The sequence below is a fragment of the Eumetopias jubatus genome, unplaced genomic scaffold (genome assembly GCF_037043125.1).
Source record: "Eumetopias jubatus isolate StellerSeaLion01/CBP00866 unplaced genomic scaffold, mEumJub1_p1.0 scaffold_4, whole genome shotgun sequence".
NCBI lineage: Eukaryota > Metazoa > Chordata > Mammalia > Carnivora > Otariidae > Eumetopias > Eumetopias jubatus.
The window spans coordinates 96,206,578-96,231,305 of NW_028274810.1; the positions used below are offsets into that span (position 1 = coordinate 96,206,578).

The 24,728-nt window shown below is 52.9% G+C and overlaps 1 protein-coding gene across 2 annotated transcripts in view; it reads right to left on the reverse strand.

Annotated features, from left to right (window-relative positions):
- Positions 1–24,728, reverse strand: part of KAZN (kazrin, periplakin interacting protein) — a 1,069,448-nt gene that overhangs the window by 15,855 nt on the left and 1,028,865 nt on the right. The window contains exons 9-11 of one of the 2 annotated variants that reach the window (XM_028108174.2): positions 23,416–23,466; positions 21,874–21,997; positions 318–523 (exon numbers count right to left, since the gene is read on the reverse strand). In XM_028108174.2, the coding sequence (XP_027963975.2) occupies positions 318–523; positions 21,874–21,997; positions 23,416–23,466 (381 nt within the window). Of the gene's footprint in view, positions 1–317; positions 524–21,776; positions 21,998–23,415; positions 23,467–24,728 lie in introns of those variants that run through there. The other variant, XM_088022607.1, reaches the window with a different exon arrangement.

A 24,728-nucleotide genomic window follows, 5' to 3' on the forward strand; every position in this document is an offset into this window, starting at 1 on the left:
GAGCCCTCTAGCCCAGTCCTGCCCCCCTTCTGTCAGGTACGGGCAGATTAGGCCCAATTTAAAGATGCAAAACCTGAGGTTCAGAGGGCTATGTGCCTTGTCGGGGAGACACGATGATTTACTGTGGACACTGGAGCCTGAACCCAGTACAGTTGGCTCCTAGAATACATCTCCTCCTCACCCCGGGATTGAGGGGGGCGGGGCTGAGGTGGAGCAGGCCAGCTCTGGGTTAGTAAAGTTCTCAGAGTGGCCGTGGAGGAGGGAGGGAGGGAGGAGGGAGAGGGGGCATTCCCGCTGGGATCCTGGAGGTGCCCTACCTTCCCGCTCTTCACGTTCTCTGCACAGGCCTTGACGTACATGGGCATGGCCATGACCACCTCCAGCCAGGCCTGGACGGTGCCGGCCTTCCAGTGGGACATGGGGGTGGTCCTGACCAGCTCCACCTGCTGCAGCCGGTCCATCTGCTCCTCGCCCTCCGACAGGCTGAGGCTCTGCCGCGTGGGGCTGCACTGGCTGTCGGAATCTGCAACACACAATTACAGACTTGGTGGGGAGATGGGGAGGAGGCTGAGGAGGGAGCTGGGGAGGGTTCCCGGGGCGGGGCGGGGGGGGAGCCAGGGACTGGGCAGGCTGCACTCCCAGGGTAGGAGAAGGGCGGGGATGTCTCCCCCTCCTGCATTTCTTCTTTCCAAAATCAAAATGGCTTTTGTTTTGTTTTGCTGCCCCTCCCCCATTACAAGAGTAATCTGTTCCCCCACCCCCACCCCGACAAAAGAGCAGACTTTTTAAAACTTAATCCAGAAAAGAATGAAAATAAAACAAAGTGAAAATCGCCCCAAATCCCACGCCACCCAGAGACAGCAGCTGTTAGTTTTAGTTAAATATTCCTTGGGATACACAAATGCCCACGCTTCCAAACACACACAGACCCACGCTTCCAAGCACACCCAGACCCACGTGCAGACACAACGCTCTCCGTTTCATAATACACCGTTCTCATTTACACCGTGGAGGACATCCTTCCATCTCCGTAGAGATCTGTGCTATCTTTTGACGGCACAGGATTCATCAGAGGATGCTTTCTCATTTATCTCGCCTGCCTCCTGTTGATGGGCATGGGCTGTTCCCCATTTTTCGCTATTGTAATCAATACAGTGGCAGTCATCTCTGGGCGGCTGGGTGATTTATTTTCTTAGGATACACGGAGCCTCAGCTCCCTTCTTTAACACACCGAAACCTGTTTCCGGAGCAGCCTCTCATAGACGAAAATGTCTATCCCCCAGCATTTCCCATCCCTACTCTTCAATCCATGGTCGGACACACCTGATGAACGGACCAGGTTCAGGGCGAACTTGACTGAGATGGAAAGTCCCTTTCTCTAAAGCAGGGTTAAATCAACACCCACACAAACTCAATACCACGAGAAATGACAAGTATTTAAAAAAGAAGCCTGGTTTGAAAGGACCCTGCCAATACTGTACGTTGTAAATTATAACGATGTAAAAAACGCTTATCCATCAAATTGGGCACGTGGTTACAACAAGGTGTGTGAAGTCACACAGATATTTACAGTTACTGAGCTTGGATGCCAGGAAGAATGAGCTTAATTTCCTCTTGCTATACTTTTGTGTATCATCAAAGTTCCTCAATAAACATGCATACATTTATAACAGAAATTGGAAAAATTAAGTAAGAAGCGGTACAAGTAGTTATTGATGGGAGTTCGTCTGAATGAACGATTTCCCATTCATATATTGGAATATACGTGATTAATAAGAAATGGGTCATTGGAGAATACTTTTAACATGGGAAAATGTTCATAATCTACTGCCAAGCGAAAAAGGACAGTACAAGACAGCAGGTACAGTGTAATCCCAACTGTTTTTTAAAATGATACATGATTCTATGATGTAGAACTCTAATTGTGTGTATATATGTATATTTATACATTTATACATATACTAGTTGGATAAATGTTAAAAGTCTGTGTCTGGAAAGGGGTGATGGGTTAATTGTGTGTGAGAGTGTGTATGTGATTGTTTTGTGCGTGAGTGTGCACATGTGAGTGTGCAAGGGTATTTGTGAATGTGTGCACACTTTCCTGTGTCCCACGTTTCCTGCATTGAGGTACGTTATTTTTGAAACGGACACATAGAAATCTTTTCCTAGTGACAGAGCTCCTCTCCCCAGTTCCTTCACGCCTCCCCTGCCCCTGCCATATAAACTCTTTGGAAACAGCTGTATCCGCTTGGGGACCATACACGCATCCAGCTCTGCCAAAACCTTTCTCCCCAACGCCAGGGGCCTCTAGCTGCTCAGACAAGAGCCCTTGGAAGCCCACGGCTGCTGGCCAGGAGGATGCCACCCCTGGTCCAGCAGGGCACTGGGCAGAGCGACCTAACTCAGGGTGGGCAGCCACGATACCTCATGCCTCCATTTCGAACACCCTAAGCTTGGCATGATGCCTCCCTGCCACCTGCCTCCTTCCCAGGGCTGCTCTGGGGACTCCGTGACTGGGGATGCTGGGTAGATGCAAGGCCTCTTCCCTGCCCCCAGAGAAATGGCAGATGGTACAGAGCACCGGAGCAGATCACTGGTCTGAGCGCGTGTTGCCGTGACGCCTGGGAATGTGGAACCAGCAGCTTCCTCTGCAGCCCTCCCCGGGGCTCCCTGAGTTTCTGCCTAGTGAGACAGCTGCCTCTCCCCGGCCTCAGTGTCCCTCCTGCGGTCCCTGGCTCCCCAGGACAGGTTTGGCTTGCAGGGAAGCCTTTCTGATTGGGTCCTACAGGTGAGAACCTCTGGCACACAACGCGGGTGTGTCCTCCCTGGCTTGGAAAGAGCTGAGAGTCTCTGTGCTGTTCCTGCAGCTGAGTCCTGTCTCTGTCACCTGCTTCTGGGAAGATGAGAGACGAATATCACCACATCTGGTTACCTGAAATTCCAAGACACAGCCCGTGTTGTCCATTTGGACTGGGCCTGTGGAAACAGGCGTTGGAGTTGAACAGACCTTGGCTCTGGGCCAATTTCTTGACCCCTTAAAGTCGCAGTTTTCCCATCTATAATATGGGTATAACAATAATACTATCTACCTCCCAGGTTCATGACTAGTATAAATTCTGAATGTGAAGATATAGTAGGCACTCAGTACTTGCCCCAGTTCCACTGCCTTCCTGGGATGAAACGTGGCTTGAGTTCAGCTCAGGTGCTTAGGGGTCCCCCACCTGGGCAGAAGTGCATCGTCCCAGCAGGACTCCTACCTGGTGCAGGTGGGAGAGGCGGGGCTCCCTGGGAGGTGAGGGGTGGGCTTGTCTATCCCATCCCGGGGAGGGGGGCGCTTGGCTAGGCCTCCCCAAGTAAAGACTATAAAGGTGGCAAGGGAAGGAGGAAGGAGACAGGCAGCAAAAGTCAGAGAGAGAGAGAGAGTTGGAGAGAGAGACTCAAAGAGCAGGGCTTCGGGAGGGAAATAGTGCCACCGAAACAACAAAGACACAAAGAGAAACAGGAAGAAGGAAAGAATGAGTGGAGGGTGGGGAGGGAATGACAGATAAGGGGCCAAAGAGAAAAAGCAAACTTCCTGAGCGTGTGAATATGTGTGGGTCACTCTGTAGCTCACAGGCCTCAGGCCGGTGAGGAGAGCTGGCTTTCCATTCACATTCCTTGGGGCACCCAGGCTCGAGCACCGCCAGAGGACGAGCTGGGGTCCTAGGAGCAAACCACACATTTTGGTTTCTGAAGAAAGACAGCCATTCACCACCCCACCTCCTTCAGCCCCCCCTTCCCCCCTTGCCACCCAGGACTGAGCTCTGAGTCGACACTGCAGAAGGCCTGAAGAGGGGGGCGTCTTTGGGGGGCATAAACCATTAATTAAGGGCAATTTCTAAAATGCAGGCATTATGGTACCAGATTTTATGTCTGGGATTCCATCAATCCTCGCTTTTATTTCCCCTCTGTCTCAGCCCTACGAGTGAGAAGAACTCACATTTATAGTCAGGCAGTGAGTTAGAGAGGCTGGCTGAGCCCCTTGGCCGAGTCTGAGGAGGTGTCGCCAAGAGGCCCATCAGTCTGGATCCTTCTGAACACCCGGAGGACCGAGATTGACTCTGGAAGAAGAGGATCTACCTTCTCCCCACCAGATGGATTGTCTGGTCCCAGGAGCCTAAAATATATACTCTCTGGTCTGTTGGCAGAAAATGCTTTACAGAAACCGTGAGGTTCTGAGGTTGGCATAGGAACATGAGAGACCTGGGTTTCGATGCCAGCTCTTCTGCTTCTCTTGGGGAAGTGTTTTGAATGTTCTCAGCCTTACTTTTACCATCTATGAAATGGGATGATAATAATGTCTAATCTCACAGGCCTAAGTGAGGACTGAATGAGGCGATGTATGATTCTCTTAAGTGCTCAGCATCCAGAGGGTGCTCAGGGCCTGAGTGGGGGCCTCTGTCCTCTGCAGTCTCCTATCACTTGCAGTCTGGACCGGCTCTGTCCAGGAGGGTAGCTACAAGCCACACGTGGCTATCGACCACCTGTCATGTGGCTCGTCCACACTGAGAAGCCTCTACAGTATAAAATAGACACTGAATTTCGAAGACTTTGTCCAAAAAAAGAAAAAGTAATCTCAATAATTTTTATATTGATCACATCTTGAAACAATATTTGGGGTATATTGGGTTAAATCAAATACATTATTAAAATTCATTTCACCGGTTTTTACTTTTTAACGTGTCTACAAAAAAATCTAAAATTACATATGTGGCTCATATGATCTCTTTCCTGCACAGAGCTCCATTAGATGGAAGGTTTTGTTCGTTTTCTCATTGCCTTTCCCCACTTCTGTTGGTTTGGAAGTGAAGCACCCGGTTTCTCTGCTTTTGGTGCAGTGGTTCTCAAAGTGGGGCCCCTGGGCCGGTATGAGCAGCAACACCTGGGAACTGGTTAGGGATGCAGATTCTAGGAGCCCACCGCAGCGTTCCTGCAGCAGAAGCTCTGAGGGGTGGGTCCAGTAATCTGTATTTTAACAAGCCTCCCAGGTGATTCTGATGGGTGCTGAATTCTAGAACCATTCTTTAACTTACCATATGTATTTAACTTCACAAAACCTAGGGTTGAGCGATATCTTGATGCTCTGTCCTAAATAGGGAGCTATTGAAACATCCCGATCACTCTCTCTGACTTACAACCTACCGTGTCGATTATTTTAATTCTGTCCTTTAAAAACCCCACAATTTTAGACATTGTCAACATGATTATTTTACCTTGATGATATTTGCTTAAAGTAATTTCCCCACACGTCAAGCACGTAGTTCATCACTTCTTCTTGCGCCTCAGACCTAACTTCTAGGATAATTTTTCTTATTCCCGAAGAACATGATTTAAAAGTTCCTCTGATTAAGGTTATTTTTTTTGGTGGTAAGCTCCTACAGCTTTTATCTGAAAAAAGCCTGTTTCCCCCTTGTCCTTCAAAGAGCTTTGCTGGGTACACAGTTTTAGGCTGATGGGCATTTCCTCCTGGCACCTCGAGGACATCGTTCCACTATCTTCTGTCTTCGTTTTTGCTAAAGAGAAGGCAGCTGCTGGCCCAACTGTTCTTTGGTTAGCTCCTTTTAAGATTTCCTGTTTGGGCGCCTGGGTGGCTCAGTCGTGAAGTGTCTGCCTTCAGCTCAGGTCATGATCCCAGGGTCCTGGGATCGAGTCCCACATCGGGCTCCCTGCTCGGCGGGAGGCCTGCTTCTCCCTCTCCCACTCTCCCTGCGTGTGTTCCCTCTCTCGCTGTCTCTCTCTCTCTCTTAAAAAATAAATTAAAAAAAATCTTAAAAAAAAAAGATTTCCTGTTTGTCTTTGGTGTTCTCCAGTTTCATTATGATGTGGCTACAGGTGGACTTCTTCTTATTCTGACTGATATACATTGTGCTTCCTGTAACGATGGGTTTATTTCTGGAATATTCTCAAACATTACCTCTTAAAATATGACCTCTTCTCCATTCTTTTTTATTTTTTAAAGATTTTATTTATTTATTTGTCAGAGAGAGACAGTGAACACAAGCAGGGGGAGTGGCAGGCAGAGGGAGAAGCAGACTCTGCACTGAGCTGAGAGCCTGAAGTGGGACTCGACCCCAGGACCCTGGGATCATGACCTGAGCCAAAGGCAGGTACTTAACCGACTGAGCCACCCAGGCACCCTGCTTTATTGACTTTTAATGAATTCAGATACAGGTTTACACTGCCACACACGGCTAGTGGCTGTTGTGGTAGACCAGAAAGCTCTGATTTCCCCTCATGCTTTCCATCAACTTATTTCTCTGCATTGCATTCTGGGTAATTTCCTTAGACCTGTTTTCCATTTTTAAAATTCTCTCTTCAGTAGTTTACTCTGCTGTTTAACCCATCTTTGGATTTGATTTGATTTACTAATTTTTTTAAGTAGGCTCCATGCCCAGTGTGGAGCTCAAGGAGGGGCTTGGGCTCTTGACCCTGAGATCAAGGTCTGAGCTGAGATCAAGAGTCAGACACTTAACTGACCAAGCCACCCAGGTGCCCCTGGGTTTTATTTTTTTAATGTTACTAACTACATACTTCTAAAAGTTCTATTTTGTTCTTTTCCAAGTTCACCTGGTCTTTTCAGATAGTCTCTTGTTCCTTGCTCATGTTTATGACTTCATCTTAAATTTTTTTAAGCATTACACACATATTCGCTTATATTTGGTATATTGGTAAGTATGTAACTGAAAAGGCCTTGGAGGGTCTAAATTTGCTGTATTTCTCTGTGGACTCTCATGCATGCTGAACTCAGATTTGATCTTATGGGAATCTCTAGGGTTTAAGGCCAGAGAGGATTTCTGTGACCTGCCAGGGTGGGAGCGGCGAGGGAGGGGGGATGGTACCTGGTAGCAGGGACCACTTAATTCCTGTTAGAGAGACCTGGGAGAATGAGAGACCACAGGCTCTGTTCCTTCACTTGGCCACTCCCCAGCGTTTACTTCCCTCTCCACAGTCCTGACATCAGCGTCTGTCCCCAGGACAGACCCCAGGTGTCACACTTGGTTATCACTCACTGCTCCTGTTCTGGTCTTAGTTCACAGCTTTTTAGTTTTGGATGGGGGCAACTTGGGGATTCCCCTTACTTTTGGTGAGGCCAGAGATAAATTAAAAAGTGTGTTTTCTTTTAGATTTATGGTCCCTTGGAGTCTGTCTTCCTCCACTTGGCCCCGAGAGGACGTCCCTCTTGCTGTGTGCATTGGCCACCCTGTGCTCTCCACGTTCTGCTGGGGGGGGGGGGGAGTCTATCCATCTGCCCTGTTACAAAGCGAGTTCCAAGGTCAGAGGCCAAGTCTATCCCTCTCTTTATCACCTGGGCCTGGTTCATGGTGATGCTTAATGCCATCATTAAAAGCCCAAGTCATGCGAAAGGGACAGTCAATACAGTTTTGTTTTTGTTGTTATTATTTTAATTTGAATCTTCCCAGGGACCTCTTCTGCTCAACATCCATCAATGGCTTCCTGGATAAAGCCCAAGCTCCTCACACGACAAGGCTCTGTGTGACCCGGCCCTTTGCTGGCTTCTCCTCAGTCCCATGCCCCCCTCCCCGGTCCCCTGGGCTTCTTGTACTTTCCCAGCACCCCTGGTCCCCTCCCCCATCTTGAATCTGTTGCACCTGCTGCTCTCTGCCTGGAAGTATCCCAGCTGCTGGCTTCTCTGCTTGGCGACCTCGGATGAAGCCTTCAGGCTCTATTGAAATGTTGCCTCTTCCAGGGACCCCTTCTCCAGTCCTCCCGCATAGGCCGGTCCCTGCCCCCCTGCAGCACCTGTGTGTTCACACCTCCAACCCGCACGCATGCGCTCACAGCGTTCTCATTGTGCCAGGTCCTGTTGCCTGCAGTTCTCACGGCTGAAATCAAGGAACGGTCATGGGATTATTAAGGGAGTGTGCGTCCCACTAGAGCGTAAACCCCATAAGGACAGGAGTGGGCCCTGTTTTTGCTACCTAGGTATCTCTAATGCCTAGCAAGAGCTCCATGTCTGCCTATCTCCGTGGTGTTAATTCACCCACCATGGCCCATTTCAGTGACCAACAAGACGCCACGGGATGTGGAGTGGGGCATCGGTGCGTGAGCATGTACGAGCCAGATCCTGCCCACCACTGCCCGGACAGAAGGCGCTCTATAGATTTTGGTTAAAAGCAGGCAGGCAGGAGAGGACATAAGGCCTCTCCCTTCAGGCTCATCTTTTTTTTCCCACCTCCTTTTCGGCCTAGTCAAGCCGCTTGTGGCCCCCACACGTACCACATGGTCTCCCTCCCTTTTCTTGGCCGATGGCAGGGCCCCTGGACCTCAGCACTATTGACTGACATTTGGGACGGGCTCATTCTTTGTCGTGGGAGCTGTCTTGCGCAGGGTTAGGATGTTTCGGGGACCTCCCTGGCCTCCATACACTAGACGCCAGTGAGCACACAGCTTGACTGCTCCCAGCACCCCGACCCTTCCTCCCGGGCCTCTCTCTTCTCAGATCGGCCCTGCTCAGGCGGCCAGCGCCAGTCCAAGCCCCCTGCCCTTGGGTAGTGGCAGGAAGCCCCCATCAGCACTTCTCCAGCCAAAACCTGAACTCTCATTTTTAAATTGCTGCATTATAATGTGAGGAAGTCACGTTTCCCGGCCCAGTAACAGCACTGTGTTGGATAGAGATGCTTTGCTGGGGCCCCGGTCCCAGCTCCTGTGAGGTATGTGCCAAAGACAGACCCTGGAGCACCGGGTCGGACAACCAGGGTTCAAACGGCATCAAGTCACTGATGGGGTAGCTGCTGGGGTGACGGCAGGACCCCGGTGGGCCCGCCACCCACCCACAACGCCCTGACCCCAGCGCCGAGCGGGCCCTTGGAGGCCCTGAGCCAACAAGCTGACCGCGCTCCCATCCCCCCGTGTCCCTTAAAGTCCACGACACCGCAAAGCACATGGAGAAGTCCAACCGAGTTCGGATTTTACCAGCCATCACTACTTTATGCGCTCAGAGAAAAATGTCACACGCTTCCCTTTCCCCTCATTGTTGGTGCTGCTGCCTGGCATGGGCCAGCCTAAGCTTGGGCTCATTGTGTCAACCGACCCGACAGGACCCCTGTCCTCAGCCTCAGGGGCCATCATCCCCCTCAGAGGATTTTCCCAGGAGGCAGGGGACTGATTTCCGGGAGTTGGCAAGGCTCCACCTCTCTGCACTCATGTCCCAGGTAGATGCTTGGCAACTAGTTCCTGAGTTTATAGACTCGGGGGCAGGGAGGCGAAGACGAGGTCCAGGGAGGGCAAGCAGGCTGCTCTCCCTTGACAACTACGGGATGCTTTAAAAATAGACACAGAAACTTTCCTTTTTCCTCCTTGCTAACCTGTCCTCATGCTGAAGAGTGCCCACATTTGGGAAGTCCTTCTTAGAGTCTGATCTGCAATTGAAATCTCTTCGCTCTTTTTGTTTACGCTGGGGGAGTATTCCAGTGGGGGCCCGGCCTCTGCCTGTATTCTCACTTCTAGTCCTCTTTGCTCATACGTTTTTCTGGCTGGCTTTTCCACTGCCAGCTGGGTCTGGAAGGTGAAGCAGAGGGGATCTTGGAGTGGAAGCTGAGGGCTGGAGAATGATTCTTCTCCTGGTACCCCTGTGGAGATAGTACGAAGTTGCATCTGGATGGCTCTTGGAGGGAGCTCCAGGTTGCTGGGGGCTTTGGCTTTGAGCACCGGCTGTGCCTGGAATCCCTGACTAGATTTTCGGCCTGGCCTCTTCCTGTCACCAACCCTCCCGGCTCCCCTATGGGCCTCAGGACCTTTCCGGTTCTTTCTGGCTCGGCTCAGCCTGCTTCCATGAGCCCTGTGGACTGTGGTCATCGTGATGGTCTCGAGACACTGTGCATTTGCTTGCTGGCCCAGGGGGACCCCCCGCGAGTCAGAGCTACGGACCTCTGGCTCAGGGTGAGCCACCTGGAGGCAATGCCTTCTATGGGATCATCCTAAGCAGTTAATGCAGACTGACCAACCTCCCAGCTCCTTCAAAATGCCTCCCAGCTGCCTGGAAATTTCCCACACCAGCGGTGAGCTACTTTGCTTCTTGCCCCAAGGCCAATATAGGAAGAGCAAAGATGTTTATGAGCAATATTTCTTAAATGTCCTTCCAAATGAAGACAGAGCTTTGGTGAGACTCATGGTGGGTCATTCTTCCAACTTAGATACCTACTGGAAATGTCCAGGAGAAAACTGCAGCTGGTCTTGTCTTTCTGGAAATGAGAGAACCAAGCCGCTCTGGCAGCTTTGCCTGCATCTGCCTGGAAGCGGTGTAGTGCACTGCTGGACCCCAATTCCTATCCCTGTTCCCTCGCTTACTGTGTCTCCTTGGGCTATTTCTGTCTTTCTGTCATTCCTGTCTGAGCTCAGTTTCCTCACCTGTAAGGTTGGGACAATAATCCCCACTTCATGTGATTTTGGTGAGGACTACATCAGGATAACTTATGTGGTCTCATGTTTACATCTGGGTCCTCAGCCTGAGCCCTAGGCCTGGCACACAGGAAGTGGTCAGCCAGTGTTTGTTGAATGACTTACCGAGCGTATGTCAAGGGCCTGCACTGGCCTGCCACTCGGTAAATGTCAGCAAGTCACGCCCTACTCTCCCCTGCCAGTTTTCACCACTCCCTTCCCCACCGCAGAAGCCAGTCCTTGTCCTCGGTCCTCAGCCTGACACCCACGCCACGTCCCTGGGCTGGCAGGGTTGTAGCTGTCTCCTCGCTGGTGACCACACCTCCTCTGGGCATTTCTGGGAGAGCGTGGAGTCGCCCTTTGTCAGGCCCACCAGCACCTTCACCTCCCCACCACCGTCTCCATCTCTGGGTCCCACAGAGGAGAGCCAGGAGAAATGGGAGTGTCACCTGGCTGGGCTCTCAGGCCACCAGCAGGCTGATCCCACGTCCGACTGCAGCCCTGGCCATGTGGGCCTCTGGGGGCCGGGTGAGCTTGGGATTCCTGTGCTGGCTCCAGAGTTTGGAGGGTTGGTGCTCCCTGCTACTCCCCCAAATGTCCCAGGCTCCGGGCGCCCTGCTCTGGGTTCAGAAATGAGCATGGTCTGCTGCTGCAGCGAGGGCAGGACGGGAGAGCCCTCTGGTGAGGGAGGACACGTATCAAATTGAGATGGGCACCTACGGCCCGGCAGGCACACCACACTCTGATTGAGGGGAAAGGCAAGGACCCATACAGCTGGATGAGCCCACAGGGAGAATCTAGACCGGAGGTGGCGGAGCAGGCGGCCTGGAGACAAATTTGGGCCCTGAAATGTGTTACCCCTAAAGAACACTAATATTCTTTAAAAAAAAAAAAAAAAGAATTGCAAATATAAGAATTCCAGTGTATTCCATAACACTTTTGGCTTCTCTTGAAAGATCGGGAGTTCTAGGAGCCCTGGAGCCCCGCAGGGCGCTCTTCCTTCGGTGGGGGCAGCCTGCAGCGCCCAGGCACCCACTTCCCTGACCCGCCTGGAGCCTCTGGGGTTGAGAAATAGTGGGAACGAGGCAGGTATACGCGCAGCACGGTGCTGCCTCCCGAGAGTGCTCACGGAGGTGGGCCCGCTCATCACCTGCCACACTCTGGGCAGTGCGGTCGCTAGAGCTGATCTAAAGATGGTGAAAGGCATGCCAGCCTTCCTGCAAGGGAGCCCTCGTGGCCGTGACCGCGATGGCTAAGCTTGCCGGGTGCTTTACAGCCTGTGCGCGAGCAGGCCCATCGCACAGATGAGGAAAGTGGAGCTCAGAAATGTCCGTCGGTTGCGCACACGGACACAGCCAGGCCCCAGAGCCTGTGTTTCACATCACCGGCCCACATTTCCTCTCGTGGGAGTCTCTTGCCACACCGAGACGAGCAGCTGCCAGAGGCTGGACATTTCTCTCCACTTGTGATTTCATCTTTGCCCCAGGGGATGGGCCGTTTTGTTCCCATTTCATAGAGGGGAAAACTGAGGCTCAAAGGTCCTAAGCGAGTGGCTTAGGGTTGCACGGCTACGTGCTGGCTCTGGGATCTCACCCAGAGATCTGGCTCCAAAGCCTGGGCTTTCCTCAACATCCCTCCTTGTGTTGCTTGCTTTTGACCGATCATGCTGGGTTCAGGCTGTCCCTAAAATGCATCTGTGTTTCCTGCACCCACAGGAAGAGATGGAGGGCACCTGGCAATGGTTCACACACCGGAGTTGCGATTGGTGACCCGGCCTGTTATCTCTGCCCCTTGGTTTTTAGACAGCCCTCACATTCCCTGTGGAGTGCAGAGAGCCTCCTGCCCTGTCACAACAGCACTGGTCCCTGCAGTGACAACTGTCAGAGGCAGTCTTCTCTCCTCTCCTCCCTGGCCAGCCTGCCCCCAACCACAGGCTCCGTGCCACCCCCAGAGACATCGGTGTCCTACCAAGGAAGGAGGCTGGTGCCATGTAGGCATGGAGCCCATTGGCTGCGCCCAGGGAAAGCGATGAGGCAGCTCAGAGCTGGTGATGACAGGGCAGGTGGGGCCAGATGTCCTGGCAGCATGGTGTGCTTGTTCCTGTCCCTGCCCCAGGGCCTTGTGGCAACGGGCTCGGCCGCTCTGTGTATACCTGGGACCTGGGACAGCAGCAAAATCAATATCCTGGGGCTGGCATTTCTTAGCCAGTCTGCGGGGGCCCTTCCTTTTCTGCAGAGGCTACACACTGACTCGGGTTCTTTCTGAGCAAAGGGGATGCTTGGACAGAGGGAGGTCCAGACTCCACCTCGCCTTGCTACTGGCTCACTTCTTAAGGCTCCTGGGAATCCTATGTGAGCCTCAGGGACTTCTCAGGGCTAAACAATGTCAGAAGTGTGGTGTGCTTAGAGCTCTCCAAAGAATTGCTGACTTAGTGCCTCTAAGCACAGAATACAGGGGCTGAGGAGTCGCCCATTGCAACATGTCCCAGAGGGTACTCTGTGGAACTAGGTACAGATGCATGGTTCTGTGGTCAGTTACGTTTGGGAAAGTGAGTGGAAAAAAAGTGAGATATTTTCCTCCCCTGCAGAACTTGTCAGAGCCTTGATAAACTAATGTGTTATATTCAGGATCTCTAAGGTTTTAGAGACACAGCACTGTTTCCAAAACAATTGACCCAAGGATTTTTTTTCCCCCTGCTGAATCTTGTGGTCTGCAGCAGCTCAGAACACTGGCCTGGGAGTCAGGAGCCCTGGGTTCCCGAACCAGCTCAGCCACTGATGCCCTGCTTGACTGTGGGCATGTCCCTTCCCATCTGTAACACGAGGGAAGTGGGCGAGAAGCCGCCAAGAGCCCTGTCAGCTCTACACGTCCTGCATCCTCTGGTCTTGTCCTTGAGCTGGCCCTGGCAGCCCCGGGCGAGTTGCTGAACCTGCCTGGGCCTGCCCTCACACCTGTACTAAGGATCCTGCTCTGCCTCTCTCACAGGGCTGGTGAGAGGCTGAGATGAGATCGCTGTCCTCATTGTCATTGTCATCATCCTCGTGATGACAAGCTAAGCCTTTTATACGCGGTAACTCGTTTCTTCCTTGCAGCCACCCCTTGAGAGCGCCTTACTGTCCCCACTGTACACATCGGGAAACCAAGACCCTGCCAGGTTCAGTAACTTGCTTAAGGTTGCCAGGTAGCAAATGGTCAGGACTAAGGTTTGGACCCAGACAGTTTGCCCAGAAGCTACCCCCTTAACCTTGACCTTAATTTGCCCGGGAAAGAGCGTTGCAAGCTGCAAAGGGCTGTCCCCTGGGAGGGGCATCGTTCTATGTAGTCTTGCTGTGGTTCATCCGGGGGCTGTGCTTGGCCTCTTGGGGAGGGGCTCTGGCCCTCTATTTGCAGGCTTTCCTGTTCTGCCAGGGTGAGGAGGGAAGGGACCTGGGTCAGCTCTCTCTGGTGCAGAGCAGGGGTGAGCAGGGGAGTCTGGGGTGCCCTTGGGGAGAGGCTTTTCCACAATGGGGGGGTACAGGAGGGGGCCTGAGGCAGCCCATAGGATGCAGCTGAGATTTGACCTAACCCCTGGGGGTCACACTGCCTTGGCGTTGCAAACCCTTCGTGCCAATGAGATCATGTCTATAAGAGAAATAAACTGGAGCTTTGCCGTGAAGGGCAGTGAGCGTGGTGGGGCAGGTGGCCTGGGGGAGGGACACCAGGGACTTGTAAGGCTCCACAGGCCCCCACTGCCCTGGTTCGTTTTAGAGGGAGTCTGAGGCCCAGAGAGAGAGACCGACTTGCCCCTGGTCACATAGCGAGTCCTTGGCCAAGCTGGGAACAGGACGTCCAGAGCCAGGCTAGGGGCTCTTGACTCCCAGGGGCTGGGGTGATAAGGCTTCTGGGTTGAAGGCTGGGCCTCCTTAGGAGCCTGAGGGCAGGGTCTGGGCGGAACCCTGCTGGGGCCCCTCCCTCAGCAGCAGCTCCACTCCAGACTACTCCCCAGAGCTCAGCTTGGGCAGTCTCGCTCCTAGTTTAGGGCCCATCATCTGGCGTCCATGGGGCACCACCGGCCCCAGGCTAAGGCCAGCAGGTCCACCAGATGCTTGGCAGAAGCAGGTCAGGCGAGGTCTGACATGGTGGATAGCACGCTCAGAACTGGGCCTGCACCCAGGCTTGACTTCTGTCCCCACCACCTCCTGCCTGTGTGCCTCTCGGAAAGTCGGGCACCTCTCTGTGACTCTAACAGGGGTACTGCTGCAGGCTTCTGAGGCTGCCCGGGAGGCAGCGGATATGCCAGGCCAGACCCCTCCGCTCTCTGCTCAGCAGGGCCTAGCAAAGGCCCCCAGCAGCCATTCCTCCCTCACAGGGGGACCCTGGAGCTGCCCCAGGGAGGTGGCCTCAACCTCCCTTGTCACCGTCCCTTAAGGGGAAGTTTCCCCATGGCAAGTCTGTGCTAAGACCCATGGCCAGGATGCTGCCCTTGGCTACTGCCCTGTGCGACCTCTCCCCCAACTGAGCCCACATTGGGGAGCTTGTGTGAAACACAGATCCCAGCATCTCACCCCCAGACCCGATTTAGTAGCTATGAGATGGAGCCAGGGAATCTGTATCCTTAAAACTCAAGGCATGGTCAGGTTTGACCACTACTGATCTATGTGTGGTTCTCAAACTCCCCCCCCTCCTTTTTTCCTTCTTGCTCACTTTTTCGTCTGGCATGGGATCCTTCAAATGGACATAGAGGTCCAATGAGCAACACATAAGAGCGGAGCTTCTTCTGGCTGAAGGTAGGACTGGAGCCTTGCCTGCTAGTCCTTTCACCAGCTCTGGCAACCTCTTGAGGGGCCTCTGAGGAACCCCCAAGTGTTCCATGGAACACAGTTTGAAAACTACTGCTTATTCCAATTTCTTCCTCTACTGGGTAGAAAAACTGAGGCCCGAAGAGCTAGCCTGCACAGGGCTTGGCTAGTGAGGCTTTCTCAAGTTCTCTGAGCTTCCTATTGATCAGTTGCCCCCCCGGGGCGAGAGCTTGGTCAGAGACTGCGGAGCATGATTACTGAGAACACAGAGTCTGGAACCAGATGGCTGGAGTTGAAACCCAGTTCTGCCTCTTCCTAGCTGTGTGACTTTGGGCAACAACTTCACCTCTCTGTGCCTCCATTTGTTCATCTATAAAATGGAGGTACTGACAGTATTTATTTTGGAGGGCTGTTGGAAGGATGCTATGAGTGAATATCTGCAAAGAGTTGGAGGCAGGCCTCATTGCGAGGCCAGGCTGGCCCTGGGTTCTGACCCCTGTCTCTGTATACATAGACCTCCCCGGGGTGACCTGGGGGCTTTCACCTTAAGAACCCAGGCTTAGGCAGCCTAATTGCTTCCCGGGGCCTAAATTTCTCTGTGTTAGCCACAGCACAGAGTATGTTTCTACTTGGAATCTAGAACTAATTTTGTCACGGCTGGTGGATTCTGGGGGCACACGTGTCAAAACCTCCCAGTTCCGAGGCAGAGAAGCCCGGAGTCCCTCACAGAGCCACACTGGGACGGAATCTGGACTCTGAGGAATGGGTACACAGCTGGAGTGATATCAGGTTCACACAGCCTGAGGCCCGGATTTTACCCCTGGGGGACCTGTTTGGATCGGGTCACGTTTGGGCTCAGGATGTGTCTCAAGCTGCTTGCACATGTTTTTCCTGTCTCTGATTTGAACTTAAATCCACTCAAACCATGGGAACACAAGCCATGCGGCCAGTCCTTTCCAGGCTGCAAAACACAGTCAGCTCTTACTTCTGAGCCTGTGGAGGCGAGCGTTATGACACCCACATCATAGATGAGAGGACGCTGAGGCTCACGGTTAAACAAATTGCTAGAAATCAGATGCAGGGCCAGAGCTGGAGCGGTTATCCAGGCCTGGCCTGGCCCCACTGGTGGGCTGCAAGGGTCCTCCAGGTGGAGCATGGCATGCAATTTCATAGAGTCTCTTGTTTGGGTGCAATTAACTGCCATTTCCTGGTAATCCATTAAGACAGCAATCAGACAAAACCTGAAACTCAGTTAATACTGTCCAGCAGTCAGCTAGTGTTGCCCGGGGTCTCGGACTGAGAGGCATGGCTTCTGCGCGTAGCCTGACCATGTCGCAGGGCTCCCCCGGGGGACGGGCCGGGGACTGGGAAGTCCTGCCATTTTCGGGAAGAAGAGGGCAAGGCTTTCAGTGGCCGCTTCTTAAAGACCAATCCTCTTGGGATGATTTTCTCACGGATTGTTTGTTGGGGATGGTGGGCCGAGCCCTCAGAGTGCAGCGTGGCACATCTGCGTATTTTTCAGTAACTGGGCTTTAAGAGACCATGTAGCTATGGTTCAGGTATGAACTTCTCATACCCTCACTGCCAGCAAGACTTACTGGAGAGTGACCCCTCACTGGCGATGTACTTACCATTCTAACATACAGCCAAGACCAAACTCCTAAGTTATTTTTATGTTTATAGGGCATTCTTTTAGAATATAAAATTACGGATCCTTTTATAAGGTAAGGTTAATGACATGTCTTCCCTCTTGATTCTTTATGACCACCAAGTTCTTTTAGTTCTTTTTCCACTCGAAAATGGGAACAGGTGGGAGGTGGGGGACGAGGGCAGCTTTGGCCCCACCTAGTGGGGTTTGAACTGGAAAAACTTAAGAGCCATTTGTTCAGAGCAGATGGGCTGGGTGGGGGACGGGGGGTGGGTGTTTGTGAGGCCGGTTCTGTGAAAAGGCAGGTTTTGGGTGAGAGGCCCTGCAGATATTTTACAATGAAAGTTGGTGAGCTGGCTGGTGACCTCCTAGGTTACAGCCCCACCGCACTGTGAGTCCCCACCAGGCACTGGTGTGGGACGGCTCCCGGGTCCCCAGATGGGACCCTCACTTCCTGTCGGGGGCAGAGCTGACCCTGAGAACCCAGCAGCTCTGGTGCGGGGAGAGGCCCCACAGCAGGGCAAGAAGAGGCAAACCTCTGCCCCAAACGGCTAGTGCAGGCCAGCAGCTCGTTTCTACTCTGCCCTCCCGAGTCCCTCCCTGGAGGTGGGTTTCCTGGGCCGGCAGATAAAAGGCTGACAGAACTGATGGAATAGATGCAGTCACACCAGCAAGGAAGTGCTAGGCTGTGCCGGAGGCTAAGGGTGCCTGAGGCGTAAACCTGGCCCTGCTGAGGCCTCCATGATGTCCCCTGCCCGGGGCCACCCCCTCACTGCCCAGATGGTGGTCAGGGCACTACGGGCTCCCTAGGTTTGAAGTTCAGCTCTACTGTTCACTAGCTTCTTGATCCTGGATGATTTACTTAACCTGAGTTTTCTCACCAAAAATACAGATTGTTGGAGGGTTAACTGAGTTAATGCATGTAAAGTGCTCAGCACGGACTGTGGCCCATGGTAAGTGCTTAATAAATGTTAGATATTATTATTGTTATTATGTTACTAGGTTACGTCTGTTGGAGCCTGCCAGCATGGGTGGGAGAACACACAGAAGGGCCACTGAGTGCAGCCGTGCAGGTTGTGCACTGTACAACTCAGGGCACCATTTACACAGAAGCGCCTTGTGGAGTAGTATAGTGCACAACCTGTGGGTCTGTACACCGGCCCCTGGGCATCCCTACTTCAATTTCTAATAGGTACCACTTGAAGTTGGGCCATCTGGGGCAAGGTCTCAAAGAACATAAAGGAGGTAGTATGATTTTTGAGTAGAGCTATGAGGATTTGAACAGGTATGGCCCAGTCCTTGCAAAGGTTACACGACAGTTAGGATCTTGGCCAAGTCACTGGGCTCTGGGCCAAAGTGTTCCCCATCTGTCCAGTGGGGGTGGGGTGGTTGGGCTAGTTTCAGGTTGGCAAATGGGCTTTCTCCTTGTATACCAACTCTGACTGATTGATTGGCAGTGGCTGTCGGAGGCTTTGTAAAGTGAAGACATCAGAGCCACTTTGGGCTGGGTAGGAAGGGCTCTTCAATCGATTGTGATGTCTGCATGAGGCCAGGTAGAGGAGAGCAGGGGTATGTGTGCATGGGCCATTTGCCAGCCTCAGATTAGCCCCGTAGTTCTCAATGCTCGCTACACCTTAGAGTCACCAGAGAAGGTTTAACTACGCTCTGACTCAGGGCTGTGGTCTGGTCTTGGTAACTGTTTTCAAAAGCTCTGCAGGTGATTCTAACATGTGGCTGGGTTGAGAACTGTAGGGGTAGATGTCCCTAAGTTTCCTCACAGTCCTGAGCTCTACAACTCCTTGGCATGGTCTATAGATCACGGAGCTTTGAGCTTTCTTCCAGCAGAAATGACAGGGGAGTTAAAAGGCCAGTCTGCCATCAGTTTTATTGCCGGAGACGATTTGTCTTTAAGTTGGGAGGCAGAGGTGGAGGGTGCTGGCCACAATCAGGGATTGGGGTAGGCAGGGTGACCTCTTCTTGGGTCACAAGTGGAGTTTCACTGGGGGGAGGCCCAGGCTTTGCATCCGGGGGATCTCATGGGACTCGAAAAAGCCTGGCCCACACAAACTTTATCAGGAAAGCCCTGTGGCTCCCTCGATTTCTTTCTTAAGCTCCTCTCTGTCCCCAGGGAAGGTGGGATGTTGGGACGATGCAGAGGCCCAGTGAGGTCTGCAGGAAGTAACATGCCCCAAACCCACAGGCGCACTTTCTGGGCCTTTGGAAGGAGTGCCGGGGGCGGGAGAGGGAAGCAGATGAAAGCTGACTGGGGCTGCTGAGCTGGCCAATGCAGGGCCAGGCTTGGAGGTGGTGCATTAGGACCACAGGCAGCCCTGGATGCGGACAGCTCCTCCAAATTACAGTCGGGGCGGCCAAGATGAGAGGTTTCTGGGAGGCCACCCTGGCCTCAGCCCCGCCATGGGCCCAAAATTCAGCCAGCTTTCTCAGCGCCTCTGGACCCAGCCCCGGAATTCCAGGAAGCAGGTCATGCACGGGCTCTGCCTCCCACCCGGAGCAAGATAGAAGCAATCAAATAACATAGAATTCAGTAATATTTTAAAATAAGCTTTATTTAGATTTTTTTTAATATTTTATATTTGCATCCATGCCTTCGAGAAACCTTTCCCATGGGAAAAGTTATTTTCATCTAACTTACCCATTACTCATTCGCTATTTGACGTAGTTCTCTTAAATAAATCATCCTTAGTAACTCTTAGATTTATCTCCTAATTTACAAAAACTGAAATGAAAAGGAACTACTAAATCATTACCAGGAGTGGTTGCAATCTTATTTGTTCATAAGTAAAGGGCAAACAATAAAAACCAAAAGAAAAAAAAAATTCATGGGGGAGAAAAGTATTTTCTAAAATCTCTCTCCGTAGAGAAAGATGCCAGGTCTGGCCGCTCTCCCTCACCGCCAGGCTCGGTTGAACAGCTTAGCCCAAGGAGGCCAGAAAGATCCTTATTAGGCAGGTACCCTGCCTTCTCCTGCCCAACCACCCCACCAAGTCAGAAGGAAAGGGAACAGCCTACTGGTGTTTTTTTTGTTTGTTTTAGAGACTTTGGACAAAATACCCTATCCTTCTGATTAGAGACTCTCCAGCACTTTCAAATCTCCTTTCTTACTAAGAGCTGAAAAATGTTACTGTTAGCAGAAAGCGCAACTACTATTGTGCAGAGGGTGGGTGAATTGAGCTGTGTTAGTAGTTAAGGTGGAGTTGGGGGGCAGAATTCACAGGTCAAAAGAAAAGGGAAAGCTAGTTTTAGGCCTTAGGAGGCTCTGGCTTAGAAGCTCACGTGATCTCCATCACCCGGCGTTACAATGCACATGGTTCCTTTGCTGGTGAAGCCTCCCTGGGGCCGACACCGCTCCCCAAATAGGCAGATAGATGTTCCTGCCAGCCTTTCACTCCTAGGGTGAGCAGGCTCAGGCTGTTGTGACAAGGGTGGAGGACAGGGCCCGAGGGATCCTGAGAGATTCTGTTGAGTGTGACTGGAGGAACCAACCAGAATGGGGAGGGCAGAGAGGCTCTGGTGCTGGGCACTGTGTCCCCAACAGCCCTCCCCTTGAGATGGGCACCTCCCCCAGTGACACCTGCCTGGCCGACATGCAGAATAACCAAGGATGAGAAAGACACGGCTGCAGGAAGAACCTATGCCTCTCGAGGACCTTCATGGCACCGACTCAGGCCGAGGGTCCCTGTGGCTATACCCTGTGGTCATGTGATTGGCTGTCTCACTCTGTGCTCAACCTCCCTCAAAAGACAGACCCAAGAGAAGGTGACCCTCCGCTCACTGAGGTCAGTGTTCCTTATTTAAGATAAATAAATAGATATATAAAGGCCTGGAGAGGAGCTATGGGGAGGGGGGAGAGAAAGGTGGAGTGCACTTCCATGCAGGGGTGGAAAAATGGGGGAAAGAGAGAGAGAGAAGAAAGAACGGAAAAAAAGCAAGCTTTGAAATCCAATGGTCCCTGGGTTCTGGCCACCCCTAAAGTCTACCTTGCACAGTTTGGCAGCAGCATGATAATAGAACAGACAAGTCAACAGAAACACCCGCCTCCCGCCCACCCCGTGGAAAAATATACATTCCAATATTTATGTAATAATTTAGATAGAATAAGTCTTCTGCGTTTGTGCAAATAAATTAAACGGAACAATTTTCTTTTTTTTTCTTTTTTTTCCCATAAAGAAAGAAACGGCAACGCAATTTAAAAACTGGCAGGCCGTTAAAAAGAGCCCGTTTGACCTCTGGCACGCCCCAGCCGAGGCAAGGCCGGGCCTGGCCGGGCTCACGGGTCTTGGCGGGGGGGGGGGGGCGGACCTTACCCTGACCACGTGGGCGGCTTGCGCTTAAAGTGACTCTGGCGCCCCGGTGGGGGTGGGGGTGGGGGACAGGGTCTGGTCCCGTGCGTTCACACCGGGGGGGGGGGGGGGGGGGCGGCGGGGGGCGGCAATCAAAAACAGACCACATCCTTGGGCAGACGGGCTCCAGAAGTAGCAGTTTGGACAAGGGACATTTACAAGCACGGAGTGCACAATAGTTTTGTTATTTACAAATACACAGCAGTCCTTCAAGTTTTCAAGTTTCATAAAAAGGAGGGGAGGGGAAAGGGGGAGGTGGGAAAAAAAACCCCAACGAACCGAACAAAAAGAAAAAAAAAGACACGGAAAAGAAACAAAAACAGAAACAAACCCAGATTAACAACACAACTGTATCGCTCTGAGGACAACAGAGGGTTGACAGAGTCACACACGGTTGGAGTATGTACATCAATTACAGAGGCGGCGCCGCAGGGGGCGGGGCCCGCGCTCGGCCACGCCCAGCACCCACGTGCGCGGGAGCGCGCGCGCACACACACGCCCCGCCACGCACGCCCCGCCGCGCCCCCGCACCCCCCGCCCCGCGCTCGCACGCACGTCCACACGCACAGACCCGCCTGCGCGCGGCAGGCGAAGGGAGGCGGGTATCACCAGTCCGCGTCCTCCTCTATGTAATAATCAGGGGCGGTACCATCAAAGAGGCCGGGGTCGAGGGACTTCCGCTGCTTCCCTCTGGCGAAGACGCGCGAGATGGAGCCGAATCCCATCTTCTCTTTCTTCTTTTTCCGTTTTTGGTCTTCAAGATCCTCTAGTGACTGAGGAGTCGGGCCGGGCGGCGGGGGTGGAGGGAGAAGAACAAAGCCACCTGAGCTGGGTGCAGGGCACGCGGGACGGTGGAGGGGACAGGGACAGCCGGTGGGTGAGGGATCGGGGCCACCGGTGCGTAAGAGGCCAGGGTCTGCCTCCCCCACCCCTCGTTCGCGGAGCCGACTTGGGCCCGTTGTGGAAGCTCTCCGGGACAACAGTGGGACCCATGCAAGGCAGTCGTGAGGGTGTCAGGGGGGACAGCCACGCTCACAGCAGTGCCTGGGCATCACAGCCCCGCAGTAACCCCCAGCTGCTGCTGCACTTGCCACTGTCACTTAAATTCAGCTTGCCCACAGCCCTGGGGTGCTTCCCCAGGGCCTGCAGGAGCGCCTCTGCGCACGGGGCTCTGGCTCAGTCCCTTGTCTGCGGGGACCCTGCAGCAAGGGTACAAATTTCCTGTGGAAAAGTCCCTGTGGGAAAAAGGGGACCCCAGGGGAGCCCGGAAAACGAGGAAGGAGAACCCTGAGCTTTGTGCCGCCCAAGAGCAAGGACCCCAGACCTTAAGGCCCTGGATAAGAGGCAGGACTGGTCACTGAAGGTAGAGCGGGGAAGGGGGGGCGGCTAGGGCCTGGGTTCTAGTCCTAATTATGTCACTAGCCGTGGACTCTTGGAGCTCCTCCGGCCTCTGTGAGGAGACAACAGTGGGGACGGGCGTAGGCTCCTGTCTAGATAACTGAGGGCCTGAGGGTGGTGTCCACAGGGGGGCTTTACAGTCAGAGACACGGGGTAGTGTTCTCCAACCAAAAGGTGAAGGTCAGACTAATGGTTCCCAGAACACATCAGAATTATCTGAATTCCAGGCCCCACCCCATAGCTGGTGGATCAGAATCAGGGTTACAGGCCCAGGAATCTGCATTTGAAAAGTCTTTCCTGGCGGACCCTGATGCAGATGAGCAGTGCCTAGACCAGCTTCTGGGCACCCCAGGACTAGACAGAGACCCCCTTTTGACTCTCAATTCCTGTTTTCCTCCCTGTGGTCCCTCCTCACTCTTGATGACAGGGTACTGAAATGTTAAAAATGAATAAAGAACAGTTTCCTGCAGCAAGGGGCCAAAAGAGCCTATGGCCTGGGTCATCAGCCTTTGGCTGCCAGAAGATACTCACCAGGGCAGTAGGATGGAAGATGTGTGATGCACTTAATGGGTCCACAGATTGGAAAGAGGACAGGGAAGGGCAAACCAGGTACTGAGCCTGGCTCAGGCACCAAACCATGACTGACTGAGGCAGTGGCTTAACTCCTCTCTGCCTTGGGTGTCCCAAGTATGGAAGTGGAGATGCTGAGAGCCCAAGGGAGCAAGGGGCAGGGGGGAGTCATGGTCACAATGGGGTGATGGGAGGGCCCAAGTGGCCAGGGAAGGACACCTACCTGTACAATGGGGTTGTGCAGGTTCTTCTGTACTGGGCCGGGACTGTCGCCCTGTAGCCAAAAAAGAGGGGGGAAATGAAACAGCAGGGACAACACAACACATGGGAGCAGAGGTGGCCCATGGAGAGTGGGGTCCTCCACGGAAGGAAGCCATCTCTTAGGGACCACCTTACCTCTGTACTGGGGAACCCACCCCCGCCCCTGAAGCAAACACTCCCAGACAGCTCAACAATGGCCCCTGGGGTTTGAGATGCCGCCTGGACCAGGGGTCCTGGGGTGCTCGGCTGCCTGCTCAGGCCTCTGCACCCCCAACACCCTCTGACCAACAAATCAGTCACTGAAGGCTTCTAAGATCCTGTTCCAAGTGGTCCATCAAGTTGGAACTGGAGATTGGTTATACTTGGTGTTGCTCATAAAGAAATACAATTTTAAAGAAAAAAAGCACAAAAATAAAGAATTTCAGGACAGGAAGACTCGGGAGACTACGTAGCTTCTAATTTCCTCCACAAACAATTCAATGCATCTCTCGTTTTGTGGAGGGGTAGGCACGCCTCATGGGCCTGATTTACAGATACAGAGAGGCTCCAGGCAATCCACCGTGATGGAACTAATAGTACAGCTCTACAGCTCCGATTTGGGGCTCTTTCTTCCCGGTCCGGTGCTCCTTTCGGGGGGCATGCAAAGGTGGGTGTGCAAAAGCCTTCACTACATCCCAGAATCTGGCTGCACTGCCTGCGGGGCAAACCGATCATTGGGATCACAAGTCATTACAAGGGAGGCCCCTGATGGTTGTTTCCAGAATTGCAGGCAAAAAAGCCAGGGGAAAAAAACAAAGCATGTCACTTGGGCCCAAGTCCCTCCATCTTCTCCAGCCTCCCCACACTTAGTCCTGACCTCTGCTCTAAACTAGTGGCCAGAGAGTAAGATGGACAGGTCCTTAGTCCAGCCTGGGCTGTTCTGACCTGCTGCGCCAGGTCAAAGGCCTGAGAACAGAGGGTTACCTTCTGCTTTTTCCAGGCTCTTCTTGGCTTACCTGTGTGCCCACCTGCTGAAATGGGGGATGAAGGTGGCTGAGGGAGGGCAAGGATGGAACAAATGGTAGTTTAGTTTTTAGTCCCATCCCAAGGTTTGCAAACAGAACCCATCCGGCAGGCAGCTAAGACAGGTCTAGTCTACTCTGGGCAGGGCCATCTTTGCCGAATTCATGGAGAAGAAAATGAGGCCAGTGCCCAGTGGAATGGCTGTCTGCAGACAACAGGCTTATGAAAGCACCCAGGTCGTGGCAGCAGGGCCCTGCGTAAGGTGATCTTGGA